The sequence below is a fragment of the Schistocerca americana genome, chromosome 7, assembly GCF_021461395.2.
Source record: "Schistocerca americana isolate TAMUIC-IGC-003095 chromosome 7, iqSchAmer2.1, whole genome shotgun sequence".
Taxonomy (NCBI): Eukaryota; Metazoa; Arthropoda; class Insecta; order Orthoptera; family Acrididae; genus Schistocerca; species Schistocerca americana.
Genome location: NC_060125.1, coordinates 425,347,267 through 425,372,931, shown reverse-complemented (window position 1 = coordinate 425,372,931; position 25,665 = coordinate 425,347,267). Strand labels below are relative to the sequence as shown.

At 41.1% G+C, this 25,665-nt stretch overlaps 1 protein-coding gene and 1 pseudogene across 1 annotated transcript in view; one reads left to right on the top strand and one right to left on the bottom strand.

Annotated features, from left to right (window-relative positions):
- LOC124622980 (putative inorganic phosphate cotransporter) overlaps positions 1 to 25,665 on the bottom strand; it is a 150,454-nt gene that overhangs the window by 102,129 nt on the left and 22,660 nt on the right. Inside the window, exon 2 of the mRNA XM_047148769.1 lies at positions 7,486 to 7,670. Within this exon, the coding sequence (XP_047004725.1) occupies positions 7,486 to 7,670 (185 nt within the window). The remainder of the gene's footprint in view (positions 1 to 7,485; positions 7,671 to 25,665) is intronic.
- LOC124623361 lies at positions 8,798 to 8,915 on the top strand (annotated as a pseudogene).

Below are 25,665 nucleotides of genomic sequence, written 5' to 3'. Positions count from 1 at the left end.
CGTGGTAAATTTAGCTCAGACTGACCGATCTCCTCTGGACTCGGACAATGATTTCAGACGCTTTTGGGACTTAGAAACTATAGGGATTACTGCCGACCAGGATCTATCTGTGAACAACAAGGATACGAGACTTCTTGAAGAGTTTAGAGCATCTTTCTCTATAAAGGATCATCGAGCAGTGGTTACACTTCCCAAAAGGCAACATACAGTGCTTTCGAGTAACAGACCTATCGCGGAAAAACGATTCAAGCACCTTAGGGAAAGATTTCAACGTCAAGAGACAGTTAAGCAAATGTATTTCGATCTTACGCTAGACTACATTACGAAGGTTCAAATGGTTCAAATGGCTCTGAGCACTATGGGACTCAACTGCTGAGGTCATTAGTCCCCTAGAACTTAGAACTAGTTAAACCTAACTAACCTAAGGACACCACAAACATCCATGCCCGAGGCAGGATTCGAACCTGCGACCGTAGCGGTCTTGCGGTTCCAGACTGCAGCGCCTTTAACCGCACGGCCACTCCGGCCGGCTCATTACGAAGGGGCAAGTGGAGGTCGCTCCCACCCCACTCTCAGGAAAGGAGCTATTTTATCTTCCTCATCATGCAGTGAGGAAAGAGAAATACGGAACCACTAAGTGGAGAATAGTCTTTGACGTTTCATCTCACGAAAACAATCTTCTTCTCTGAATGAGGTATTAGAAGTAGGACCGAACCTATTAACAGAGATTCTGGAAATTTTACTGCGTTTCAGACTATATTCTACGGCTATCGTCGCGGACATCACACAAGCTTTCCTTCAATTATCCTTGAACGAAAAGGACAAAGTCTTGATCAGATTCTTCTGGTTCAAAATTAGCCAGGATCAAACAGGAAATCTTCAAACGACGGACGAACTAACAGAATACCGTTTTAACAGACTCCCATTCGGCCTGACCTGCAGCCCATTTTTACTTTCTGCAACACTAAAAGAACTTGCCTACAAGTGTATGACAGCATTTACCACCGTAGCGCCACTTATAAACGAAACTGCATACATGGACGACTTTGTGATCTGAGTAGAAGGTGATAATTTGGTTATAACTATATACTATGAACTTGTAACCCTAATGAGATTGACCAGTCTCCCCTTATCAAAATGGTCTACCAACTGTGAACAACTCCACACTATCTGGAAGGCATTAACCACCACAAAAACTTATCAGTTCCTCGCCCACCACGGTATTACTTGGAAATTCATTCTCTCCCGGGCGGCTTGGTGGGGAGGATGGTGGGGGAAAGAATGGTGGGCACTATAAAGCGTTGCCTACGGAAGGTATTGGGACTCGCAAAGCTCACTGAGGAACAACTGAACACCATCTTGATCAGTATTGAAGCCGCGGTGAACTTCAGGCCCATCACACCAGCAGATGACTCTGATGCACCCACACCTTCCCATTTTCTGACGGGAGAAAAACTTATGACTATTCCGACTGGACCAGAGCCTTCAGCGAACACGAATTTAACAAAGGAATTCCGACTGAGACAGCAACTCTGTGACAGTTTTTGGAACCGTTGGATTAAAGAATACCTATTGGAGCTACGGAACTACCATGAAGTTAAACGCCCATCAGGACGAGTCATCCCCTTTCGCCCTGGCGACATCGTGGTGATCCACATATGTGGAAGAAAGCCAGGATAGAAAAGGTACTACCAGGAAGAGACGGCAGGGTAAGGACGATAATACTCCGGACACCAGAAGGTCACATCATTAGTCGTCCTGTGCAGCTGGCCGTACCTTTGGTGGTCGACCAGGGTGGCGAGGATGTCACAGAGTGATGTAATTCTGGCAAGTGAGAAACTGTTTGTTTACTCTTAGGACAGTGTATCTTCGACATGTTGTATTGTATGTTCTGTGGCTATGTAATAAAGTGTTGTTAGACTGCTAATCGCTGCTCTACTGTGATTCACGACATGAGGTAAACGTCGATCTGGCCAGGAAGAGTGGATCGGAAGGCCCTGGAACGTCAGCGTCTACTGCAGCGATCAGAAACTGAGCGAGAACGAGACAAATGTTTCAGACTGCGTACTTCAAAAATCAAGGCATCGCTATTACATCAGTGCTAATGGGCTTCTTTTGTTCCCGCTGTAATTCCGCGGATATGACAAGTCAGAAGTGTGGCGCTGTGAGAGTAAGGCTGGTCGTGACTAGTGGTCTTGCTGTTCTAATGCAGCAATGACAATGTGAAATGATCGATTGCCTGACTCAGATGGTCGTTAACGAAACTGTGTTTTCTGATACTGTGGTCGGTGTAAGACGGAAGTTTACAGAACTGCAAATCTGTTCCTTTAGGAGGAGGTAGGTTATCGGGAATAAATTTCATGCTACAGTCCATGATTCAGACGAAAAACACACAAATTTCGTCAGTGCGAACAAAATTGTTGTGTTCTTGTTTATTTTAGCTCCACCGTGAGAAAATATATGTGCTGCATCGAACGAAAACCCGGCACACATTAACGTTGCTGTCATATACTGCCCCCATAAAACGTGTTATTTTTTTATTCATTTGGTAATGGCAACTTGCGTTTATAGGGTAACAACGAGTTGTATGATTTATCATTTATTTCTGTAATTTATTTGAATAATTAACCACCATTCAGACTGCATTTCATCCTCATGTCATGTTTTCTGGTACTGTCATTACAGACTCAGCAACGCCTTGAAAACATGTAAATATTAGGCATTCTCTGAATAGGTACTAGATATTAAAATAAATTTAGAGCCGTCTTCGAGAAATTGTATCTTTATAAATGTATGTATAAACAGAACAATATTCACTGCTAAACGATCAGCTGTATATAGCAGTTTTAAACACGGCTGTTACTGAGCAACCGTATACCAATTTCAACATAGGATTATACAGCCAATCGGTTGCAAATAACTGTTAGGTACAATGACCTAGATTTCGACACCTACTATGGCTGTCTTCATCAAAATGAAATTTTGATAAATCCTATAAAATAATTCACAGGAAATTAAGTATTACAAAAACACATTAACCTAGATGACAATTTTCATGACGTACAAAGGTTACTTACGTAGAATTACATTGCTAAAAAGCAATGGTCAGAATTCAAAGCAGATATTCTCAAGACAAAAGTGAAATAAAACAATCCAGCCTTTGGCAGGTGTACCCAGCTAGGAACAACATCGGGCTGATTGGTCCACTGGCTTACATTGCTGCCACGAAAACAATACAAGCTGGTCCGCCTATCAGGCGCGGACAGTGACATGTCCCCATTTGAAACATTATAACAGAAATAATTGGGAAAACGACAGTTAATTTAAAAAAAAAACAAATATAAAGAAGGAGGCTTAATATCTTTTTGAAAATACACAGTAGTCAATCATATCAAATATAACTAAGAGCTTTACACAAATAACTATTATGTAAAGGCAGAATGATATAGAAGAATTTTAGAAACAGCCGTACAATCCAGAAAATATTTGCATGATGGTAACTTTAGTAGCACATATCTATGAGATTCGAAGAAAATGATATTTCGGAACCAGAAATAGGAAAACATAGTAAAAATAAAGGAATCAAAATTGCCCGAGCAGTGGACTAAAACCACTGAAAAATTTTTTGTTACTTAGTTGTAACTGTTCACTTACGATAACGCCATCGTTCTTAGAAATATCTCTAGCTCTTCCAATACATCAAGCCTATGACCTTTCCTTTCTCTACGTAAAATGGAAATTTCTTCAGCGCATTTCGGTTTGTGTCCGGAAATTAGCAGATGATCAGCAAAAGCAGGATTGTGTACATTAGTGCTTCTTTTTCCTAACAAATGTTCCTTGTACCTGACACTAAAAGACCTTCCAGATTGTCCTACATAATAAACGGGACAGGTATGACAAGTGATTTGATGCACTCCTGAAAGTGTATAGGAACAACTGTGGACTTGAGGTAGAGAATGAGATTTTTTGCAAGTTATTATTCGAGAAAAAGGTAACTTTGAATGTATACGTTTTTAATCAGAAGATGACAAATTTTATACGAAATAGAGCCTAAAAAGGGAATCGAGAAAATTTTTTTGTACTTGTTACTGTCAGGAGCAGCACTGCTGTGTAAAGTGGTTACTTTAGCGTCAGTTTTAGCTTTGAAGAGCTTTTCAGCTAACGAGGGATCATAGCCGTTATTAACTCCAATAATTTTTATTACATTCAGGCGACAAAGGTAGAGAAACTGCATGATGAATGGCTGAATGGAAAAATGCTATCTTATGGGAATGAGGATGCACTGACGTAGCGGGCACAATTTGATCTGTATTAGTGACTTTTCGAAAAATACCGAAAAAAAGTCTGTCGTTGTCAATAACAATACTGAGATCCAAGTAATTAAGCTGGCGGCCTTTTATTTTCTAATTCACAAGTAAAGCTGTTTTTTTTTTCATGAAAACTATTAAAAGTTTCAAACAAATGCTGAATTCTTTCCCGGGAACTAGTGTATATGAACAGAAGGTCTCTACGTACCGAGCATAAGGCAAAATACCAGATCAGCAGCTGAAAAATTATTGAAGTATTTCTCTTCCGGCGACTTAATGAAAATATCTCTTCCTTCACATATTTTTTTCAAAATTAACTGTCGTTTTTTGAATCATTTCTAATACAATGTCTCAAATGGGCACATGTTACTGACCGCGTCAGATAGGCCGAGCAAATTGCGTTGTTTTCGTGGCAGCAATGGAAGCCACTGGCCTATTAGTCTGATGTTGTTCCTAGTGGGGCACACGTGGCAAAGGCTGGAACGTTTCATTTTACTTTTGACTTGAGCATAGCTGCTCTAAATTCTGACTATCGCTTTTTAGCAATGTAATTTTATGTAAGTAAACGTTGTACGTCGTAAAAATCGTCGTCTTGGTTAACATGTTTCTTGTCATACTTAATTTTCTCTGTATTATTTTGCCGGCCACGGTGGCCAAGCGGTTCTAGGCGCTACAGTCTGGAACCGCGCTACCACTACGGTCGCAGGTTCTAATCCTGCCTCGGGCATGGATGTGTGTGATGTCCTTAGGTTAGTTACGTTTAAGTAGTTCTAAGTTCTAGGGGACCGATGACCTCAGAAGTTGAGTCCCATAGTGCTCAGAGCCATTTGAACCATTTGTATTATTTTATTGGGTTTATCAAAATTTTATTCTAATGAAGACATCCTTAATAGGTGTCTAAACCTTGGCCTCCGTACCTAAAAGTTATTTGCAACCGGGTGGCTGCATAATGGAATCTTGAAAGTGGTATATAACTTGCTTCTGTCATTTCGGCGGTTCAGACATTTTGTGACATTTCAACTTGCAGTTGCGACTGACTATGAGGCTGAAATCTTGATCGTGTGAAGCAAATGGATAGTAATTTACAGCTTAATGGCGGAAATTTCTTTCAGAACAGTTGCTTATGTAGCGAGAATGCCGCGAGTCCGCGGCTATACTTCCCAACTCGTGTAATCGCTCTCCTTCCAGAGCGAATTGAGTCCACTTGTACCCGACAACAGACTCAGGCGACGGGCGGGCTGCGGCAGTTTCTACGGGGCACACGGAGACGGCGAGTTCGGTGATGACGTCACAGGACTCGCTGGTGATTTTAAAGCGAGTATACGGAGCTCTTCTCTGATTTCTAGTCTCCAGGTGACGGTATAGGCACCAGAGGTGCCAAAGCGTTTGTTCCAGATGGCTCAACTTCACTGCAGCCCCGGGCACAGCCTGTAGTCTGTCTACTGTGGCCAACACATCTTCTGTTTGCGAACAGTGACAAGTTCCCCCAGCAACCGTACACAAGAAGCGTAGTCCCTATCCGTCTTTAGTCTATATTCGTGAATACAGCAAGGAATATAACACTAACCTTAGCAGATGCGAGATGCAGTAAGTAGTGCTGGTACAGTTTTTCTAGCTGTCACTACCCTACAAAGTCAGCTCACGTAACACTACCGCTCGAAAAAATTCGTAAGAACTTAGAATCAGTTAATCGACACCAGTCAACACAGTTCAATACACGCATGCAATTCATTTCCTCACAGAAGCATTTGAGAACAAAGGTTAAACTAAAACATGTATATAAACAGAAACTGCTGCAGCGTGCGCGTTCAACTACGCAGCTGCGGCTCTGATGTTCAATTTTACCTTCTCGCTCAATGGAACGCTTCGGATCCTTCTCCAAACACATTTAAAAAAATAGACATTTACTTCCATGTGACGAGTATTCCTCAGTGTCAGTGATGCACACCAATATAAGGCCCTTAATGAGATCAAATTGTTTGCATGTTTTCTTTACTTCCAGAATTTACTTAAAAGTTCACAGTTATACCATCTTTTCTAACTATGTTAAATACAACTGTAGTATCATAGATGCTAAACATCTTGACACCCTAGGTTAAAGATGTGTACCGGACGGGGACTCGAACTTGGGATATTTTCCTTTCTCGGGCAAGCGTTCTAGCAACGACCCGCCCTCATTGATTTACTTCCGGCTGTACACCATCTCCTACCTTCCATACTTAATAGAAGTTCTCCTGCAGCCTTGAGGAACTAGTACTCCTGGATGGAAGGATAGTGTGGATATCTGCTGCAGTATTCTTTCGTCCAGGAGTACCAGTCCCGCAAGTTCGCAGGAGAACTCCTGATAAGTTTGGAAGGTGGGAGATGGTGTACAGGGGGCAGGTCTGAGTCGTGCCTGGATAGTTCTGTCGGTAGAGCAGCTGCCCACGAAAGACAAAGGTCCGAAGATTGGATCCCGGACCAGCATACAGTTCCGATCTTCCAGGAAGTTTCAAATCAGCACGACTCTACTACAGAGTGAAAATTTGTTCTGAAAATGTTAACCACCGTTTACGTACTAATAATTAAAGTTCTTGTTACTATTTTTTGGATTTTATCCTTGTTTTCTTTTTCTCTTAGTTCGCTGTATACATAACCTACTCTCTAAGTTAATTAATGGTCACTTTTATCACCTTTCCCATTGTATCTAGAAATATTGGGCAGTATACATGTGTTATACAATTTAAGAACAGTAATAAAGCCATTAACTATAATCCCAACCCTCACCACAATCATCACCGTCTTCTGCCACAAATGGTGTGGTGAAATTGATTAAAACTGCTGTAAGGATATAATCCTTGATATGAATTTCTTCAAGTCTCACATCCATTGGATCCTGTACTGCAAAGGATACAAAACATAAATTTCTAATACTATCTTTTATTTAAACACATAAGTACCATATCAAATCCAAAATCAACAAAAACTTGATTCATGTTAATTGAATAAATGAACAAATAAATACAAAACAAGAGAAGCATATACCACATCGAAAACTCAGTAATATCTATCGTGCACAAATTTAAACTGTCAACCCTTTAGTTTCATTTCAGGTACAAATTTTATCTGCGCTATTTGTACTCCGTCTGTGATATTCAATAAACTGTAGATGGCGTTACTACACTGCAGTTGCACATACCTCAATGTCTGACGAGCTTGTGTTTGCAGAGCCTGGCAGTGGACAAGTTTCATCCACAGAGTTTTCCTGAGGAACGGGTTTGACCATTCCTCCAATAGCCACCGACAGGGTCACCTTTAATATATACTGGCACAGGATTGCCAGTATACCCATAAATGCTATGGCAGCGCGAAGTGGGAACAGAGCTGCAACAGGTAACACATGCAAGTCTAAAGACAAAGTTGTTTTGCAATAGACCTCGACGCACTCAACATTGTGGAAACAGTATTCAAACAACGTAATTCTTTTTATATTTTCATGAGTGTAACATAACCATTATCTGCCGTCGGAAAAAATAATAAAAACTTTCCTTATAGTCTCGAATTGTATCTCTTTACGGTAATAAAATTTTTCGTAAGCCTAATTCCAGTGAAAGGCGCTCTTTGTAATTGTTAGTTATACTTATAAGCGATGACTGGCAAAAAAATGGTTCTGAGCACTATGGGACTTAACATCTGAGGTCATCAGTCCCCTAGACTTAGAACTACTTAAACCTCACTAACCTAAGGACATCACACACATCCATGCCCGAGGCAGGATTCGAACCTGCGACCGTAGGGGTCGCGTGGTTACAGACTGAAACGCCTAGAACCTCTCAGCCACACCGGCAAGCCGATGACTAGCAGGTTAGCAAAGAATTTTCTAATTCTGTTTGTAAACATCAGTAATTGAACCCAATGTCATTGTTGCATTGCTGCACTAGTGGGCGAGACAAGCTGGCTATGACTTTGAATCTATTAGTGGGGAGAGCACGGCACCTTGTACGTTTGCATTTCTCCAAAAGCGAGGAAGCTCTGCAATTCCTAATGACTGACTGTCTGGCCTCTCTTCAGAAGTTCTAGAGAGGAATCTCACATGCCAGTAGTGCCTGGAGTTTTTTCTGTTTGTGAAGTGTTGAACTACATCACGATCGTCTCTGTAGTTTATTGGTCAATGCGGTTAACTGTCATGCGGAGGCCCAAAATTCGATTCCCAGTACTGCCAGGGATTTTTCGTTGGTGTGAGAATTTGAACAGGGAGCGTTGAGTCTCATGATGCCAATTAAGGAGTTACTTGGCTGTGTAGTAGCGGCTACAGGTCACGAAAACTGACAACGCCTGGGAGAGCGGTGTCCTAACCCTTAGCCCCTCCATCTAGTGATGCCAGTCGCGGAGGATGTCATGTCGGCTGGTCGGCTACTATTGGCCTGCAAGGGCATGTGGACGGAGTTTACGTTTTGAGTTGAAATCCATCGCAGTAGCACAGATTCTTCTACTGATTTTCAATAGTGTGCGGCAACGGTCTTGCCGCAGTGGATACACCGGTTCCCGTGAGATCACCGAAGTTAAGCCCTGTCGGGCGTGGTCGGCACTTGGATGGGCGACCATCCAGGCCGCCATGCACTGTTGCCACTTTTCGGGGCGCACTCAGCCTCGTGATGCCAATTGAGGAGCTACTCGACCGATTAGTAGCGGCTTCGGTCTAGAATACCATCATAACGACCGGGAGAGCGGTGTGCTGACCTCACGCCCCTCCTATCTGCATCCTCCACTGAGGATGACACGGCGGTCGGATGGTCCCGGTAGGCCACTCGTGGCCTGACGACGGAGTCCTTTTTCAATAGAGTGAGTAGAAACCATGAAGGAGTGTGGGAGAAACTGATTCGTGATAATGTTCCGTGATGAAGTTTCATTGGAATGTATCATCCAAGACTTCTTGATACTTAGTGTAAAGTAATATTCGGACAAATGTAACACGGTTTTAAAAAATCGGTGAATAAATAGATATAATTAAGTGAAATTATATGCCTTTACTATCTACCAAAATAGCACTGGGGACGAATACTACGGTGACATCTGGATGAAATGGCATTGAACCTCGTTAAAATGGCCAGTTGCTGTCTCTGCCCCTGCCGACGGCAACTAAAACGATCTAAATATGATGCTAAAATCATAATATAATCTACTGATACCGGCCCATTTCTTAAACATCCTGCAATACAGCTTTCATACGCTACAGTGCCTTTGATGTATGCTGGATTTACTAACCGTCACCACCGTGAGTTACAATCGCTCGTAATACATCTATTGGCTGGCTACAGTTTCACTAAAATAGTTCTACACAAGAGTAATGCTTCTGTTGAACATACCGCTATATGCCGCTAGCCACACACCTGCTTTTGTCTATGACAGGCGATGTAAGACAAATACACGCAAAAATTTACACTTGCAGGAAAAACAGGTACAGATTAGAAATCACCAACCCGTTTATATAACTACTTGGAAAGCCGAACTTTTTTCAAAAATGTTCAAATGTATGTGAATTCCTGAGGGACCAAACTGCTTGGGTCAGCGGTCCCTAGACTTACACACTATTTAAACTAACTTAACCTAACCTATGCTATGAACAACACACACATCCACGCCCGAGGGAGGACTCGAACCTCTGGCGGGAGAGGCCGCGCAGTCCGTGACATGACGCCCTAAACCACGCGGCCACTCCACGCGGCCGAACTTTTTTCTGAATTCTACTTAATTCTTGTGTGTCAAGATAATTAGCGCATCCTTTACAGTACAGAACTAAGAGTGTATTTAAAAAATGTGGCTTTTATCATTTATTGAGTAATTTGTACTTTATATAACAATTTAAATGAAGTTTGCAACAGCAGCTTTCTACCAAAATATTGGTACTACTGCGTGTGGCTGTTTGATATATCAGTCGTGTTTGTATTCAGCCAATTATGAAACATGACATGTACTCGCAGTTGCGGATACAGACAACCATCAGCTGTGTAACAGCGTGACGACAACGAAATTTTGTGGCAGACTAGGATTCGATCCCGAATTTCTTTCTTAACACTAGTTGTCGCCTTACTATTGGGCTACCCGAGCGCGACTGTCAACCAGACCCAAACTTCCATATGTCGTCAACCATGTGTCTACAACCTGCGCTCATACATCCATTATGTATATGCATTATTCTGTATCTGTGATGTTCAAAAGTACGATGAAACTTTCCTTCGGACATTCATGCATGCAATTACTGAAATAAAAGGAAGACTGGGTATAAAACTCAAGGCGAAAGTATACCTATGTTAACATTTACTGATGCCATTGCTGTCCTCAGTGAAAGTGATGATGAATGACAGGGTCTGCTGAACGGATTATACAGTGTAATGAGCACACGCTATGGATAATAAACCGAAGAAAGGCGGAAGTAACGAGGAGCAGCAAAAATAGCGGAACTCGAAGTACAAGAAATGAAGGCATTTTGCTTCCGAGGATGCAAAGTAACTCTCGGCGGAAGCAGTAAGTAGAGCACAGACTAGCAGTGACATGACAAAGAGAACAATCCTGGCCAAAAGTAGTCTATTAGTACCAAACACAGGCTCCATTTGTGGAAGACATTTCTGAGAATGTGCATTAGGAACACAGCATTGTATGGACAGCAGTTAAGTATGGTGAGAAAGCAGAAAAACATGAGAATGAAGAATTTGAGAGGTGGTGTAAAAGAATAATGTTAAAAATCGGGTGGACTGATATGGTAAGGAATGAGGAAGTTCTCCAGGGAACCAGCGAGAAAACGAAAAGACGGAAAATACTGACAAGAAGACGGGAGAGAATGGCAGGACATCTGTTAAGGCATCAGGAAATAACCTTAGGGTAGTAGAGAGAGCAGCAGAGGGTAAAAATTGCAGAGAAAGACAGATATGGTATATATATCCAGTAAATAACTGAGTAGGTTGGGTGCAGGTGCTATTCTGAGATGAAGAGGTTGGCACAGGAGAGTAATACGTAGCGTGTACCACACCACACCAGTAAAAAAAAAAAAAAAAGGACAGGAGATAAGTTCTTAGGACTGACGGTTAGATACAGGTAGATGTCGTCAGAATATGAACTACAACTACAGGAATATAACACAGGAGAAATGACACTGATATATTGATATAAAGAGAGGAAAACAACTGTGAGCAAATTTTTCCATTATTTCTCTTGTCATAGAAGACTCACCGATCGCATTTTTTCAGCTACCTGTTGGACCATACAATTGGACTTTGTGAGGAATTCTGCCGTTTAATTTTCATAAAATATATATAAAAATAAACAGTGTCAAAATCCTAGCTGAAATCAAGTAATGTAAAAAGCAGTCGCATCATATCTGCTGTAATTTCAGTTGTAGCTTCCCAATTTTGCTATTAACGGCTAAGTTATGTGATTTTGTATTGTATTCAGAAGTGTAAAAGCTACTTAGGATGTTATGAAAAAGAAATTAGCTAAACAAATTGAGAGTGCAACAAAAAATTATTGGTCTTTTGTTGTCATCCAGTGCTTTATCCACTGTTTGAATTCCATTGTAATCTGGTCCCAGAATCGTGGCAATATTAACATTGGATCACAGGATTAGTATTTCAAAACTTAACTTTTTTTAAACTCATTTTTCAGGAATGACTTTTTTCTATTTATGAATATTAAATATCTCCACACCATCTTCATGAGCTCTCACATACCACTTTGATTTCCTCTCAACATGAGTTGTAACACGACTGGGACTGAATGAAGCATATGTCCGCCAAAAGTGGTGCGAGAGCAAGGATCATGCATACAATTAATTGTTTAACAGCAAAACTGATCTAAGGATACGTTGTCTTTTTGTAGAATTCAGTTATTATTTTGTATAAAATTAATTTTTAATTAATTATCGTTATTTCTTTTACAGTCCGCAGCTCGTGGACTGTAACGTTCTTGTTTCCCGAGCACAGGGTCCTGGGTTCGATTACCAGCGGGGTCAGGGATTTTCACCTGCCTCGAGATGAATGGATATTTTTGTGTCGTCTTCATCCCCATTACGGTCGGAGGAAGGCAACGGCAAACCACCTCCGCTAGGACCTTGCCTAGTACGGCGGTGCGGGTCTCCCTCATCGTCCCCTACGCGCTGTCGAGGAGGATGGGACTTCACCATCATCATCATCATCATCATTTCTTTTAAATTTATTTTTGTATTCATAGACTCTGATTGGGTGAGTATAGCAGCTGTAAATATGTTTTGAGTTTCAGTATAGTATTTACAATAGCTCAGATAAAACATTTGATACATTAAAATAAAGTAGTAATGAAACAAAGTAGTAATTTACTCAGGCCAGAGGAATGAATTAAAATTTGCAGCAAGGCCAGGATTCAAACTCAGGTCTCGCACTTACTGAGAAGATACTCGAGCCACAACACGACTGAGGCACTAGGGCTAACACCGCTGACTGGAATACTGTAGCACGTCTCCCTCGAATCCCGGCCTTGGTACGAATTTTAATCCGTTGCTTTGGCCTGTATTCATTATCATAGATAAAGTTGTGACTTACTATGTCTTTGGAACACATAATTTCATTCGATTAGGAGTTTATTCAGCTTAATAGTTAATAAAATATAAAAATACAATTTAAAAAACACACATGTTACTACAAAACTGATTTGGATGACAGAAGCACATTCATATACAAGTTATGCGATAACTCAGCTCCCAAAATTAATAAATGAACTATCTGATACCCCACCTGTCGGAAATCATAAATTTCACTCTCCGATGCACCATTCCAAGCAAGTAGTAAATTAACAGCCCGATACCTCTATTAACAATAGAATGACCAGTCTTGTGTAATATTGTCAGCATCTTTGGCTCATGCAATTGCTTTTCTATGGTGTTTTGGGAAGCCGTGGATGCCATCAGGCTTACGACAGTTCATCAGCTGTTTATGAATAATATACTCCAAGGCTATGACCGAGCTGACCTACAGTCAGATGATAATATTGGTTTATCATTCTTGGCTAATGGTCGAATTTTCACTCTGTATGATACAAATCACCAAGAAGAGAGAGATGCCTGCAGAACTGGAATTCGCCGCACAGGGGACCCTGATAGCTTCCCGTACTGTGCTTGCAGAAACATGTTTCAATAAAAATGCAGCTGCTGAAAAAACATTGTCTTGTGAGTGATAATTTGTCGCAATTTGAAAGTTTGTTATCTCGGACCATAACGAATTTTTCTATGCATGGGAGGATTTTACTTTACAGGAAGGATTTTTTTTAAGATTTTTAATAAGAAGAGCTGTAGGTATTGACCAGAAGTTTATGCGGAGCTCCCTTTTAAATATCCAAACGGCGAAAGAGGACAACTGATAGGTAAAACAGTGGTTAAAGCAGTGGACTGCTATTCCGGCAGAGGGCCCTAAATTTCTTCGGGTAAATATTGACAGGGTTCCCGTAAAAAGGCTTCGTGTTTTATACTGCCTTCTTGTGTTTGTTGGTCAAATAAAGAACAAATTTAGGAAATACGCATATTATTCCCTCTGCATTTCAGTAGGTGCTAATGGTGTTGGCATGAGTTGTACTGTTGTTTGGAACCGGCGATTGCATCACAAATTCGGTAATTAGCAACATCGCAACCGATCATGAAGCGTTTACTTAATTTAAAAGGAAGCATATTTGACACTCGGATGCGAGATCGTGAATATCAGTGCAGAATGTTAACACGGCTAATTACAGATTTATCAGACAATCACACTGTACAGAAGACGAAAACACTTCTTGCATTGCAGCCCGGTACACACATGTTCGCTTACTTTGAGTAACAGAGATGGCAGTGGAATGTGAGAGTTACATTTTAAATAAAACCCTTTATTGTTCGTGATTCTGACGAATGATTATAAGAGAGTCGAGTCTTGTTTATGTTTCTGGCAATAATTAGGCCGAAAGGCTAGGATGAAATGCGGTCTATTCCAGTGCACTGTTATCAAATGCACGGCTAGACTTAAAGGCTCCGTCCGATGAATGCGTGACACAGCCTTGCTCCATGAGAGACCGTGGAAAGGATTGGGGTCAAACCTAATACTTTAGCGCATTTCTGACGATTAGTAATTCTCCTTTTAACACTCTTATTACTATCCACAAACTTAAAAAAAATATTATACTGTCACATACAAGCTATTTAAATTACTAATGTTTCTAGGAACAATTTCTCACCACTTCTGACCGGATCAAACTGAAATACAAAATTCTAGCTGATTGAAAATAATTTGAAAGTAAATGTGATTCTACGTCCAAAGTAAACTGCAGATCAAAACGTCAATTTCTAACTGATAAAAAATGAGTACCGTTATTTGGGACCTAAACAGCTAAACAGATTGACAAATTACTTATTAAATTTATAATTTTAAGTCATTGGTTCATCAATTGATCCTCATAAAGCAGTGTCATTGAAAATATAAATAGTACCTCTTGCAGGAGTAATTTCCAGTAAGATAATGTTTTTTGGCGACGATACATACACAAAATAGGTATTGGTTACCGTTAAATGAATCGAGAATAAGTTAAAGGCTGGACTTCTGCATTGCGTCAGTAAATTTGCAGCAGTGCCTTATGCACACTCTTAATACGGTATAGACGTACGAAAATACAAAAACATTGTTAGCAAGAAAAACAAATATCCAATATGTATGGAATATCTTAAATTTTTAACTAATCTACCTCTTGTTCAATTTAGAACTGAAGTACACTCATTGTTTATTGTTTCTTTGTGAGACAGAATACCTCTTCATGTGGGAACTGACTGATTGCCAAGTGATTCCATTATCAACGCCTAGATAAGTCTTCTAACAAACATACATTGATTGCCGAATCCAGACAGATATTGCCTCCACGTCATATTGATGTAAGACATTATAAAAAACTCTACTGATAAAAGCTGCTTCACAATTATGTACTTAAAATCTAAACTTCCCTGTGTGGGAAACTGTCTCGTGGATTAAAACGAAGTTCTGGATCAGCTCTAGAAGGCGTTTACTTGTCTTTCGTGGACAACTGGACAACATTCCTAACGACGTTCTTCGCAGACAAGACTACTGATCTGACTCAAAGATCCAACCCTTACACATACACATTCCAAACTCATCAGATATCTTGCGCATTCTTTGCTGAACTAGACCCCGTTGGAGAAAGTACTTGGAGGTGAAAGGTTTCCTCATAGTCTAACGACTTTTCCAGAACTAATCTTTCACTTCATAGCATAGTGTTCATTGTTTTGGATCTTCCTAGAAGGTTATTATTGCTTTCCAATGTCACTGAAGCGACAATTAAAGTTGAAATTTGCATTGGGCTATGTAGGCGTTATACTTGGCTTTTCTCAACTAGCTACTGGGGTACATAACGTCAGTTTGTCATTTATTAGTCTCTCATGTAAATCTATTCCTGGTAAATCTTAGGTATGTGAGTAATGACGAAAATTAATGCTACAATAATAGTGTATTAGCGAAAGTAAAGATAAGAAATATCTCAGCTGAATAGAGAAGTATCATGCACACTGGAATGTTAAGGGGGACATTGTATGCCCTATGCCGCCAATGTTAAAACATCGAATTTTGTGACCCATTATCTTGGAAACTTTTTAAGACATTAACTTACAATTTTCCATAGTTATTGAATGCACCTTTCTAGATACACTGAACTAGAATTGTTACTAAAATTGTATTGTGGGACATGTCAACTTTTCTTTTCTTCATATATTTAATTTCTTGACAGAATTTTGTAAATAAATAAAGACAAAAACAAAATAACTCAGGATATTTCAATTATTCTAGTTACATATATGTTGAATCTCACACTTGGCGTGCTGTGAAAATCTCACTTCTCTACCATCAGTACTTTTTTAGAAAACGGGTCATTTATTGCAAAAAATGTAGTTCAGAGATATTGATGTTTAAAACTTTTTTTTATTACAAATTCTTATACAGACTTACATTTCTGCATCTTTTATGCACTAGAATTACCCTGGCCCATTGTCTGCGTCTTCTTCAGTGTCACAACAGTCCAGTGCTTCCCTCCTCTTCTTTCTTGCTTCTATTGTCATTTGCTGAGCAGCTAACTCTGCTTCACGTACACGAAGCTCATCCAGTTCCCGCTGTCCTTTAGCTGTGTTCTGTCAAAATTTTACCCCTAACTTCTCCAGAACCTTAAGTCTTTTGTAGTTCCCCCCATTAAAAGTTAATACAGCATAAGACACTGCCAACTTTAAAGTCATAAGGGCAACAAATACATTTTTAGGCACACGGCACCACACAACGTTATTGAAGGACTCATTCACTTTCTGGATCAGGATTTACCAAATCTCTGTAAATAGGTTTGATTGCCCCCATTACTGCCAAAGGAAGAGAATGTTTATGTGTAGATTCATGCAGGGTGCCAGAAAATTCAGCTTGCCTCTATTTACACCAAGTGTTTGGTGGAGGTGGACACAAAGTATGACATGGTTTTTCATCGGCTGACATTCGATGAAAAAAAGTCTCACATATATGTTACCCGCAAATTTGCGTTTATTGAAGTTACTTTTACGCTTAGTCATTTTATTTACGTATAAGAAGCAATAGAAGTTAGCTTACTAAAAATAGCGGATAATCACACTACTTTCAACGAAAACTAGTATCACAAACAAATGACTGATTTGTTTATTCGTAATTCCAACATCTGAGACATAGCAGTAGGCACAAAACAAAGCAATTCACAGCCTTCTAGACTGTGTAGTTCCCAAGATATGACTGCTCAACTGTGGCAGTGTACGCGTAGCCACGAAATTTGGCAGTCAGATGTCAACATTCAAAATATTATTTGAAGGTCTCACAATTGTCTGATTTTAATGTATTATATACCAAAACGTTCAGGAAAGTCCAAAGTACATTATGGAGTAACAAATTGAAAATGTAAAACTTCAACGAATTTCACATACAATGTCCCCATAAGTCTTCACGATCAGTTGTACTTTAGTTTTGAAGTTTATAGTTAAGAAATTGAAAAAACTAAAATTAAATGCCAATTGCGAATGACTGTGTCTGGTAGAAGACTATCGAAATTGGTCCATATTTCACGATAACAATGCCTTTATGATTGAGACATTTTCTTATTTCTGCATGGAAATTAAAATTTTGAACAAAAATGGTTTTGTTTCAGAACCTAAGGACTCTTTTTTCCCTGTAGGAAGGTGAATAATTTATTATATATGTAGGGCTTATTTCAATAGTGGTACAAGTCCATTTTTGTTCATTTTGAGATACAGAGTCCCAAAGTTAAATGAGCGCTGAAAAATCTGCAGTTGAGATACCAGAAATATTCAAGCTTATGGCCTCTTGCTAGAGATGAACCTTTCTTTCTATTAGTTTGGATCATTAATGTGAGAAGTATTATAGGCATAAAAGTGGAGGTAATGGACTTGTAGCGCTATTGAAATAAGCCCTCCATATTATTAAAGAAATCAAGGATATTGAAAAAGAAGGAAGATGTGTCAGAAAGCTATAGGTTAAGTCACTGGTCCGGAAGATGTAGCTTGTTGCACAGTTACAACCACAACAGTCAAATTCCCAAGTCATTATATCTAGACAGTGTAATAAGTCGTACTCAATATACAGAATGTTTCTTAATTAGACCGGAAATGTCGTGGACGCTATCCAGAACGGCGTATATCGTAAGTAAATAATGTACCGCGAATTTTTAACAACATAAATGATTCAAAAGGTCAGTTACAGGAAGATTCAACTGTATTATGATATGAAGAATTTACGCAAACCGTATGATGTTTAGAAGATATGCGGCGCATGTCAGGACACCGGCGCTTAAAAAAAATGGTTCAAATGGCTCTGAGCACTATGGGACTTAACATCTGTGGTCATCAGTCCCCTAGAACTTAGAACTACTTAAACCTAACTAACCTAAGGACAGGACACACATCCATGCCCGAGGCAGGATTTGAACCTGCGACCGTAGCGGTCACGCGGTTTCAGACTGAAGCGCCTAGAACCGCACGGCCACATCGACCGGCACACCGGCGCATAACTGCAAGTTGTCAACAAAGTGCTTGTGTTCAGTGTTCGGTCAAAAGTTCCATGTAAAAATTCATTATGTACAAAATTTATCAGTGTCTTTTATTGTCCTTGAGAAATGGAAGAGTAGTGTTTAACGTCCCGTCATCAAAGGGTTCACTAGAGAGGGAGCTCAGGATTGGATTGGTGAAGGAGAGGTAAGGAAATCGGCCGTGACCTTTCGAAGGAAACATCCCGGAGTTTGCTTCAGGTATGTATGGCTGGACCCGCATTTGAACCGTTATCTTGTCGAATGCGGTTCCAGTGTTAACCACTGCGCTAACGCGCTCGGTTTTTCGTGAAGGATTTAAAGATGTCTATAGTCGGAACCTCTTATTACTAATTTTTACAAAGAGTCACCAACATTCTGCGTAACACTCCCGTTACGTATCAAAACGTAGCTATTGTTCTCCAACACACCAAATTTCAGTCTTACGCTGATCTGGCCGTGATTTGCAATTACACCGTCCAGTCACATTAACGTAACCAACTGTCAAAAGCTTGAATAACCACCATTTGCAGCTCGGACCGCTACGTGACGTGCAGGAGGAGGGCCAGTGATGTTATGGAAAGTAAGGACAGGGATGTCGAGCAATGTCGACTCCAATGCCACGGCCAGTTGTGCTAGATTTCTCGGCTGAGGACCCATGGTGCCCAGAGACCGACTGAGGTGTCCTGCGGGTTCTCGATTGGGTTTTAATCTGCAAAGTCTGGTGGCCAGGCAGTACGGCAAACTCATCCTGGTGCTCTTCGAACCAAGCACATACACTGCGAGCTGTGTGACACGCTGCATTGTCGTGCTGGTAGGTGTCATCGTGACGAGGAAAAACAAACTGCATGCAGGGTTGGACATAGTCCTCAGAGATAGATGTCTACTTGTGTTGAGACATGTGCCTTCCAGTATGACGAAACCACCCGGGGAATGCCACGACAACATTTCCAAGACCATAACTCTCCCTGTCCTGGAGACTTTCGGCGATTGTTGCAGGGTGTTTACTTTCAGACATTTCATGTCTATGGAGCATAGAATGTAATTCGTCCTAAAATCCCGCCTGTCGCCGCTCAGTGGGCTTCCAGTAGTGATACTGGCATCCAAAATTCAGCCTTCGTTGCCCATGAACAGCAGTCACCATGGGTGCATGAACTAGGCACCTGCTGAGGATGCCCTTACGCAGCTACGTTCGCTAAAGGGTAGTTGAGGCGACACTGTTGGTAGTCCCTTGGTTCGTCAGGGCGGTCAGTTGCTGAACAGTTGCACGTCTATTCACCCGTACACATCTCCGCTGACGGCGGTCGCCCCTGTCATCTGTCGTCCATGATTCACCACAGTTGCCTCGGTGCCGGTTTTGGAGAGCGCCATTTTGCCCTGTACGGTATTTTAACCATGGCCCCATGCGAACAGCTTACAAACTTAGCCGTTTCGAAAGCCAATGATCTTACACTTTTGGACAACAGATATATCGTTCCGTTTCCGCGTTATAACAACGACTGCACAACTGTCCGCGCCCTGCCCCCATCCCCACCCCGTTATACCCTCTACTGCTAGTGCTGCCATCTGTCGTCTGTGGGTGCTTGTTGCATGTTGACGTCCACATGGGCGGTGGTCACGTATAACACTATAGCAAAATATCAACTGCGTTATTGTTCAGCAGTTGATTTCGCCTTACTTCACTCAGTTACTTTTTCGAATGCGTCATCACGTTTTACGGAAACGCATTGAGGAAAAAGGAACCATTTTTGTGTGAAGTAGAAACTAACTTACTCTACCGCTGTATCGTTTTCTCTTATTTTAAATGAACCATTTGCCCCATTACGCCAACTTTTCCACCAACGCGTTCTTATTTCCTTACGTTCTTAGCAGTGGCAGCATTTCTTGCTACCCACAATATGTCAAAGTATTTCACTTCTGTACCCTTAGGCCTGACTGAATTTGCATTTTCTACTGTCTAAAAACCAAACTCCGCCCTAACAGACCATGAAGTCCCAACGGTACCGACCTGCCGCTGTGTCATCCGTAGCCGATAGGCGTTACTGGATACGGATATGGAGGGGTGTACGATCAGCACACCACTCTCCCGGCCGTTGACAGTTTTCGTAATCGGAGTCGCTAGTTCTCGATGAAGTAGCTCCTCAATTGGCCTCACAAGGGCTGAGTGTAGTCCGCTTGTCAACAACCCTCGGAAGACCCAGACGGTGACCCATCCAAACGCTAGCCACGTTCGACAGAGCTTAACTTGGCTGATGTGACGGGAACCGGTGTTGTTACCACTGCGGAAAACTCGTTGGCCTTCCACTTTTATTACAACCATTAATATTACTGTTTACAATATCATAAATATCATTTTTTACTGAAACGAAGTGGTGCAAGTTTTCTAAGTTTAAACTCTGGTCTGATTTAAGAGAGGGCCTACAGATTCTAATCGCATGAGGTGAAAGAGATAAATAAATAAAATGTCTGCTATAACGTGTCGGCTTTAAAAAAGTGAAAATTATTATCTCCAAAATTTACATTATTATCAAATGGTTCATATGGCCCTGAGCACTATGGGACTAAACTTCTAAGTTCATCAGTCCCCTAGAACTTAGAACTACTTAAACCTAACTAAACGAAGGACATCACACACATCCATGATCGAGGCAGGATTCGAACCTGCGACCGTAGCGGTCGCGCGGTTCCAGACTATAGCGCCTAGAACCGCTCGGTCACCCCGGCCGGCTACGAATCTACATTATTATCACTGAAATTGTGAATGAAACATTCACCTTTCAGCTTTCACTTGCTGCTAACATAATCGGCCCGAACTTTCCATTATACATATGCTGTGAATAAAACCACCAAATCACTTAGCAAAATTTCTTTATTTATCACTCCGTTTCGGCTGCTGCAATCATCATATATCGAGTATTACTACTGGCACTCAATCTTCTTTAGCAAGTTCGAAGTTTTTTATTATCTGGTGATGGCAGTAGCCGAAACGGCGTAACAAATAAAAGAATTTTCCTAAGCGAGCTAGTCGGTTTTATTCACAATAATTTCCTTTATTGATTTGCCATGTATGGCGTCAGGGACCGAAATTTCCATTGCTTTACATTCTTTCTTTGCTCCTTGCAGCTTGGTCCTTTCAGTTGATACTGACACTATTTTTAGTATTATATTACTGTTCAGGACTAACGTGATCAAGTAAAACTTCATCTTACGTAGGCTCTACTCTCAGACAGCAAAAATTCTAAACATAACACTCCATTTAATTATTTTATAACATTCCAGGTCATTTCATAACATCTCATTTCTTAATTAATGTTATATTAATGTTATTTCTGTCTCAATCGTTTTTTTACCTATTGTCATTTTTAACAACACAATACTACGTAAATTTTCAGAGGAACTGAGAACATTCGCAAGTGTTCTGAAAGCTACAGAACTGTTTCTAAAAGAATCTGATGATTTCTGCATAGCAAGAATCACTCGCGCCGTGTGAGTTCTACAGGATCGAACGACACAGGGGCAATTTCCAGAAAATCCAAGCCCACTCCCAACCAAACACACTTAAAAGAGAATATTTCTACCGATTTTCAAGTCGGAGCATTTGTTAACCGCTGTCGGGGGTAGAGTCTGCTCACGGTGACGAGTAATTACGTAGAGGAGATGTTATATCGAAGAAGCACAGTAACACGTCTCACAATTGTTACTGGATGCGTACAGTTTTTAGGGGAATACTTATGAAAGGCCAATTTCAAAATTAATGAAAAGTTACAGAAGTCGCCCGAATAACGTCGATCAGGATTATTTGATCAGTGAGTAAGACACATTTTTAAAGTAATAGGGGCCACAGATAACACCAAAACACACCATGGAAGAAGAATGCACCACCTGAGGAGCCCTTATCAGAGATTTGCGGTAAGCATGCATTACATTTAATAGAGATTTATTGCCTTTTATTTTGACATTACTGATCAGATGCACGAAGAAAATCACTACTACGAGTCGTAACTGCAGTCAGAGTTGGGACTGCATTTATCAGCATGGAACATAGGAATTTTAGTTGTTGAAATGCTGTTTCATTTAGGAAATTTTAGAAAGAAGGTGAACGTAAAATTTTCTTGGAGAATAAGTAGCTTGAATGATGTTCTTGGTACAGTCGTTCAAAAATCCAGTGAATATTGATAATACAGTACTAGTATTTGGCACTTATCATCGTGATAAGTATTTATGCCTTCGCAGCATATTTCTGTTCTCCGTTTAACTTCACGTTACTGGGATCAGCATTAAATCGAAATATCTGTAAACGTTAATTCGTTAGTTTTGCTTCTCTTTCAATCTATGTTGTTGAATTTATTCATATGAAGGTATCTTCTTCACTATTCTTTTAGTTGGACTTCATGGTATTTTATTGTATGTCGAATAGTCGTTGTTTCATGAAGTTAACCGAGTACAGTGAGGGTAGGGGTGAGGTGAACATCTTTCATTGTCAATTTTTCTATTTGCCCAAATTTCCACGTTTCTGCTGGTCAGCCTTTCTTCTGTATGAGACTGAAAAATCAATATTGTGTCAAAATATAGGTATTAAAGATTCACGATTAATAAGCTTCCTTTGCCTATCAGGCTCAAGTGGCTTTATTAAGCTGCAATACGCGCCTACAAACAGCATAAAAACGGTAAAAATTCGACAACCGCGCACGGGAACGCACTTGCAAATTTTAATAAACTTTCCGTGCTGCAAGGATAGGTTAGTCGTTCCCAATGGATCGTTATTCCTATGTCAGAACCCAGTCACACTATCAAACAGCATGACTGAACCAGACACTTCGAAGGTTCTGTGACAAGCTAGGCTGCGACTTCCTGCACTTGTCCCATAGAGTTGAGAATGCTAGCGTCTCCCTAAATGGGTCAGATGTGCACTACCCATCAGAGGCTACCCACGTACCTGACTGTGTGGAGGGTGGACACAAGGGTTTTCTGGATTAGGCGACTATTGATCCAGTCTAGACAACAATAGCTGTAGGAGTCCCAGAAGTGTAAGTGTAAAATGCAGAAGAATGTCCTTCACAGGCGGGAATATTAAAATACTAATAGTTAACTGCCGAATCACTTGCAACAAAGTCCCAGAGTTTGAAACGATCCTGAAACGCAATGCAGCTCACATAACAACAGGCGCAGAAAGCTGGTTGAAACCTGTGAAATTTTTGGGAAAAATTCAAGTGTACATTGAAAGGATAGGCTAATGGGAAATGAAGGCGGTGTATTTGTTGCAGACTCACCAAACAGAAATTGAAGCGGCATGCGAGACTATTTGGGCAAGACTCAGTATCAGGAATGGTCATAAAATGGTAATTGGATCTTTCTATCGCCCGTCCGACTCACCTCCTGTTGTAACCAAAAACTTTAGAGAAAACCTCATTTCCCTTGCACTTGCACTATGTGATCAAAAGTATCCGGACACCTGGCTGAAAATTACTCACAAGTTCGTGGCCCCCTCCATTGGTAATTCTGGAATTCAATATGGTAATGGCCCACCCCTAGCCTTGATGACAACTTCCACTCTCGCAGGCATACGTTCATTCAGGTGCTGGAAGGTTTCTTGGGGAATGGCAGCCCATTCTTCACGTAGTGCTACACTGAGGAGAGGTATCGATGTCGGTCGGTGAGGCCTGGCACGAAGTCGGCGTTGCAAAACACCCCAAAGGTGTTCTGTAGGATTCAAGTCAGGACTCTGTGCAGGCCAGTCCATTACAGGGATGTTATCGTCGAGTAACCACTATGCCACAGGCCGTGCATTATGAACAGGTGCTCGATCGTGTTGAAAGATGCAATCGCCATTCCCGAATTTCTCTTCGCCAATGGGAAGCAAGAAAGTGCTTAAAACATCAGTATAGGCTTGTGCTGTCACAGTGTCACGCAAAACAACAAGGGGTGCAAGCCCCCTCCAAGAAAAACACGACCACACCGTAACACCACTGCCTCCGAGTTTTTACTGTTGGCACTACACACCTTGGCAGATGACGTTCACCGGGCAGTCACCATACCCACACCCTGCCATCGGATCGCCACATTGTGTACCGGGATTCGTCACTCCACACAACGTTTTCCCCCTGTTTAATCGTCCAATGTTTACGCTCCTTACACCAAGCGAGGCGTCGTTTGACATTTACGGCCGTGATGTGTGACTTATGAGCGGTCGCTCGGCCACGAAATCCAAGTTTTCTCACCTCCCACTTACCTGTCATAGTACTTGCAGTGGATCCTGATGCAGTTTGGAATTCCTGTGTGATGGTCTGGATAGATGTCGGCCTACTACACATTACGACCCTCTTCAACAGTCGGTGGCCTCTGTCAGTCAACAAACGAGGTCGACCTGTACGCTTTTGTGTTGTACGTGTCCCTTGACGTTACCACTTCACTATCACATCGGAAACAGTGGACCTAAGGATGTTGGGAAGTGTGGGAATCTCGCGTACAGACGTATGACACAAAAACACAACCAATCACCTGACCACGTTCGAAGTCCGTGAGTTCCGCGGAGCACCCATTCTGCTCTCTGACGATGCCTAATGCCTAATGAGGTCGCTGATATGGAGTTTCTGGCCATATGTGGCAGCACAATGTACCTAATATGAAAAACCTTTGTTTTAGGGGGTGTACGTATACTTTTGATCACATAGTGTATGTTCCACGGTCGTACTGTAACCATCGTTGCAGCCTTTAGTCATCCAACAATTATAATGAAAGCTGAAGAAATTAATTGAAATTTTTGCTACAGCCAGGACTTGAACGGAGGTTTCCTTGCTTATTGTGCAATTGTGCTAGCCATTATACCACCACAGCAGTAGAGGTAATACAGCTGCATGGACTACCCTAGACGAGTGCCCTCCCTAATACAAGCTTCAATTCAAGTCTCCAGCTTATTTTCCCCTTCTTAAATCGTCACTGTTGCCTAGGCTCTCCGGTATTGAAATAGTGCTCCAGTGTTGGACATGTTGGGGAAATTCTGCCTGTATCTCAGGTGTAGGGTGGTCTACAGATCTGACATAATTTCATTTTCCTTGAGAAATTTGAGTCTCAACTTTATTCATGATAATGATAGAAGCTGTAGGAATGCGAGCACACATGCATAGTAAGCAAGGAGACCTGAATTCAAGTTCCGGCTGTAACACAAATTTTAATTCATTTCTTTAGCTTCTATCATAACCGAAAACCGGTTGTTTCAGTGATAACCGCCTTCCGTAAATCGAATGTCAGAAACGGCTTGCTAATGTCCATGGCTCTCCAGTTG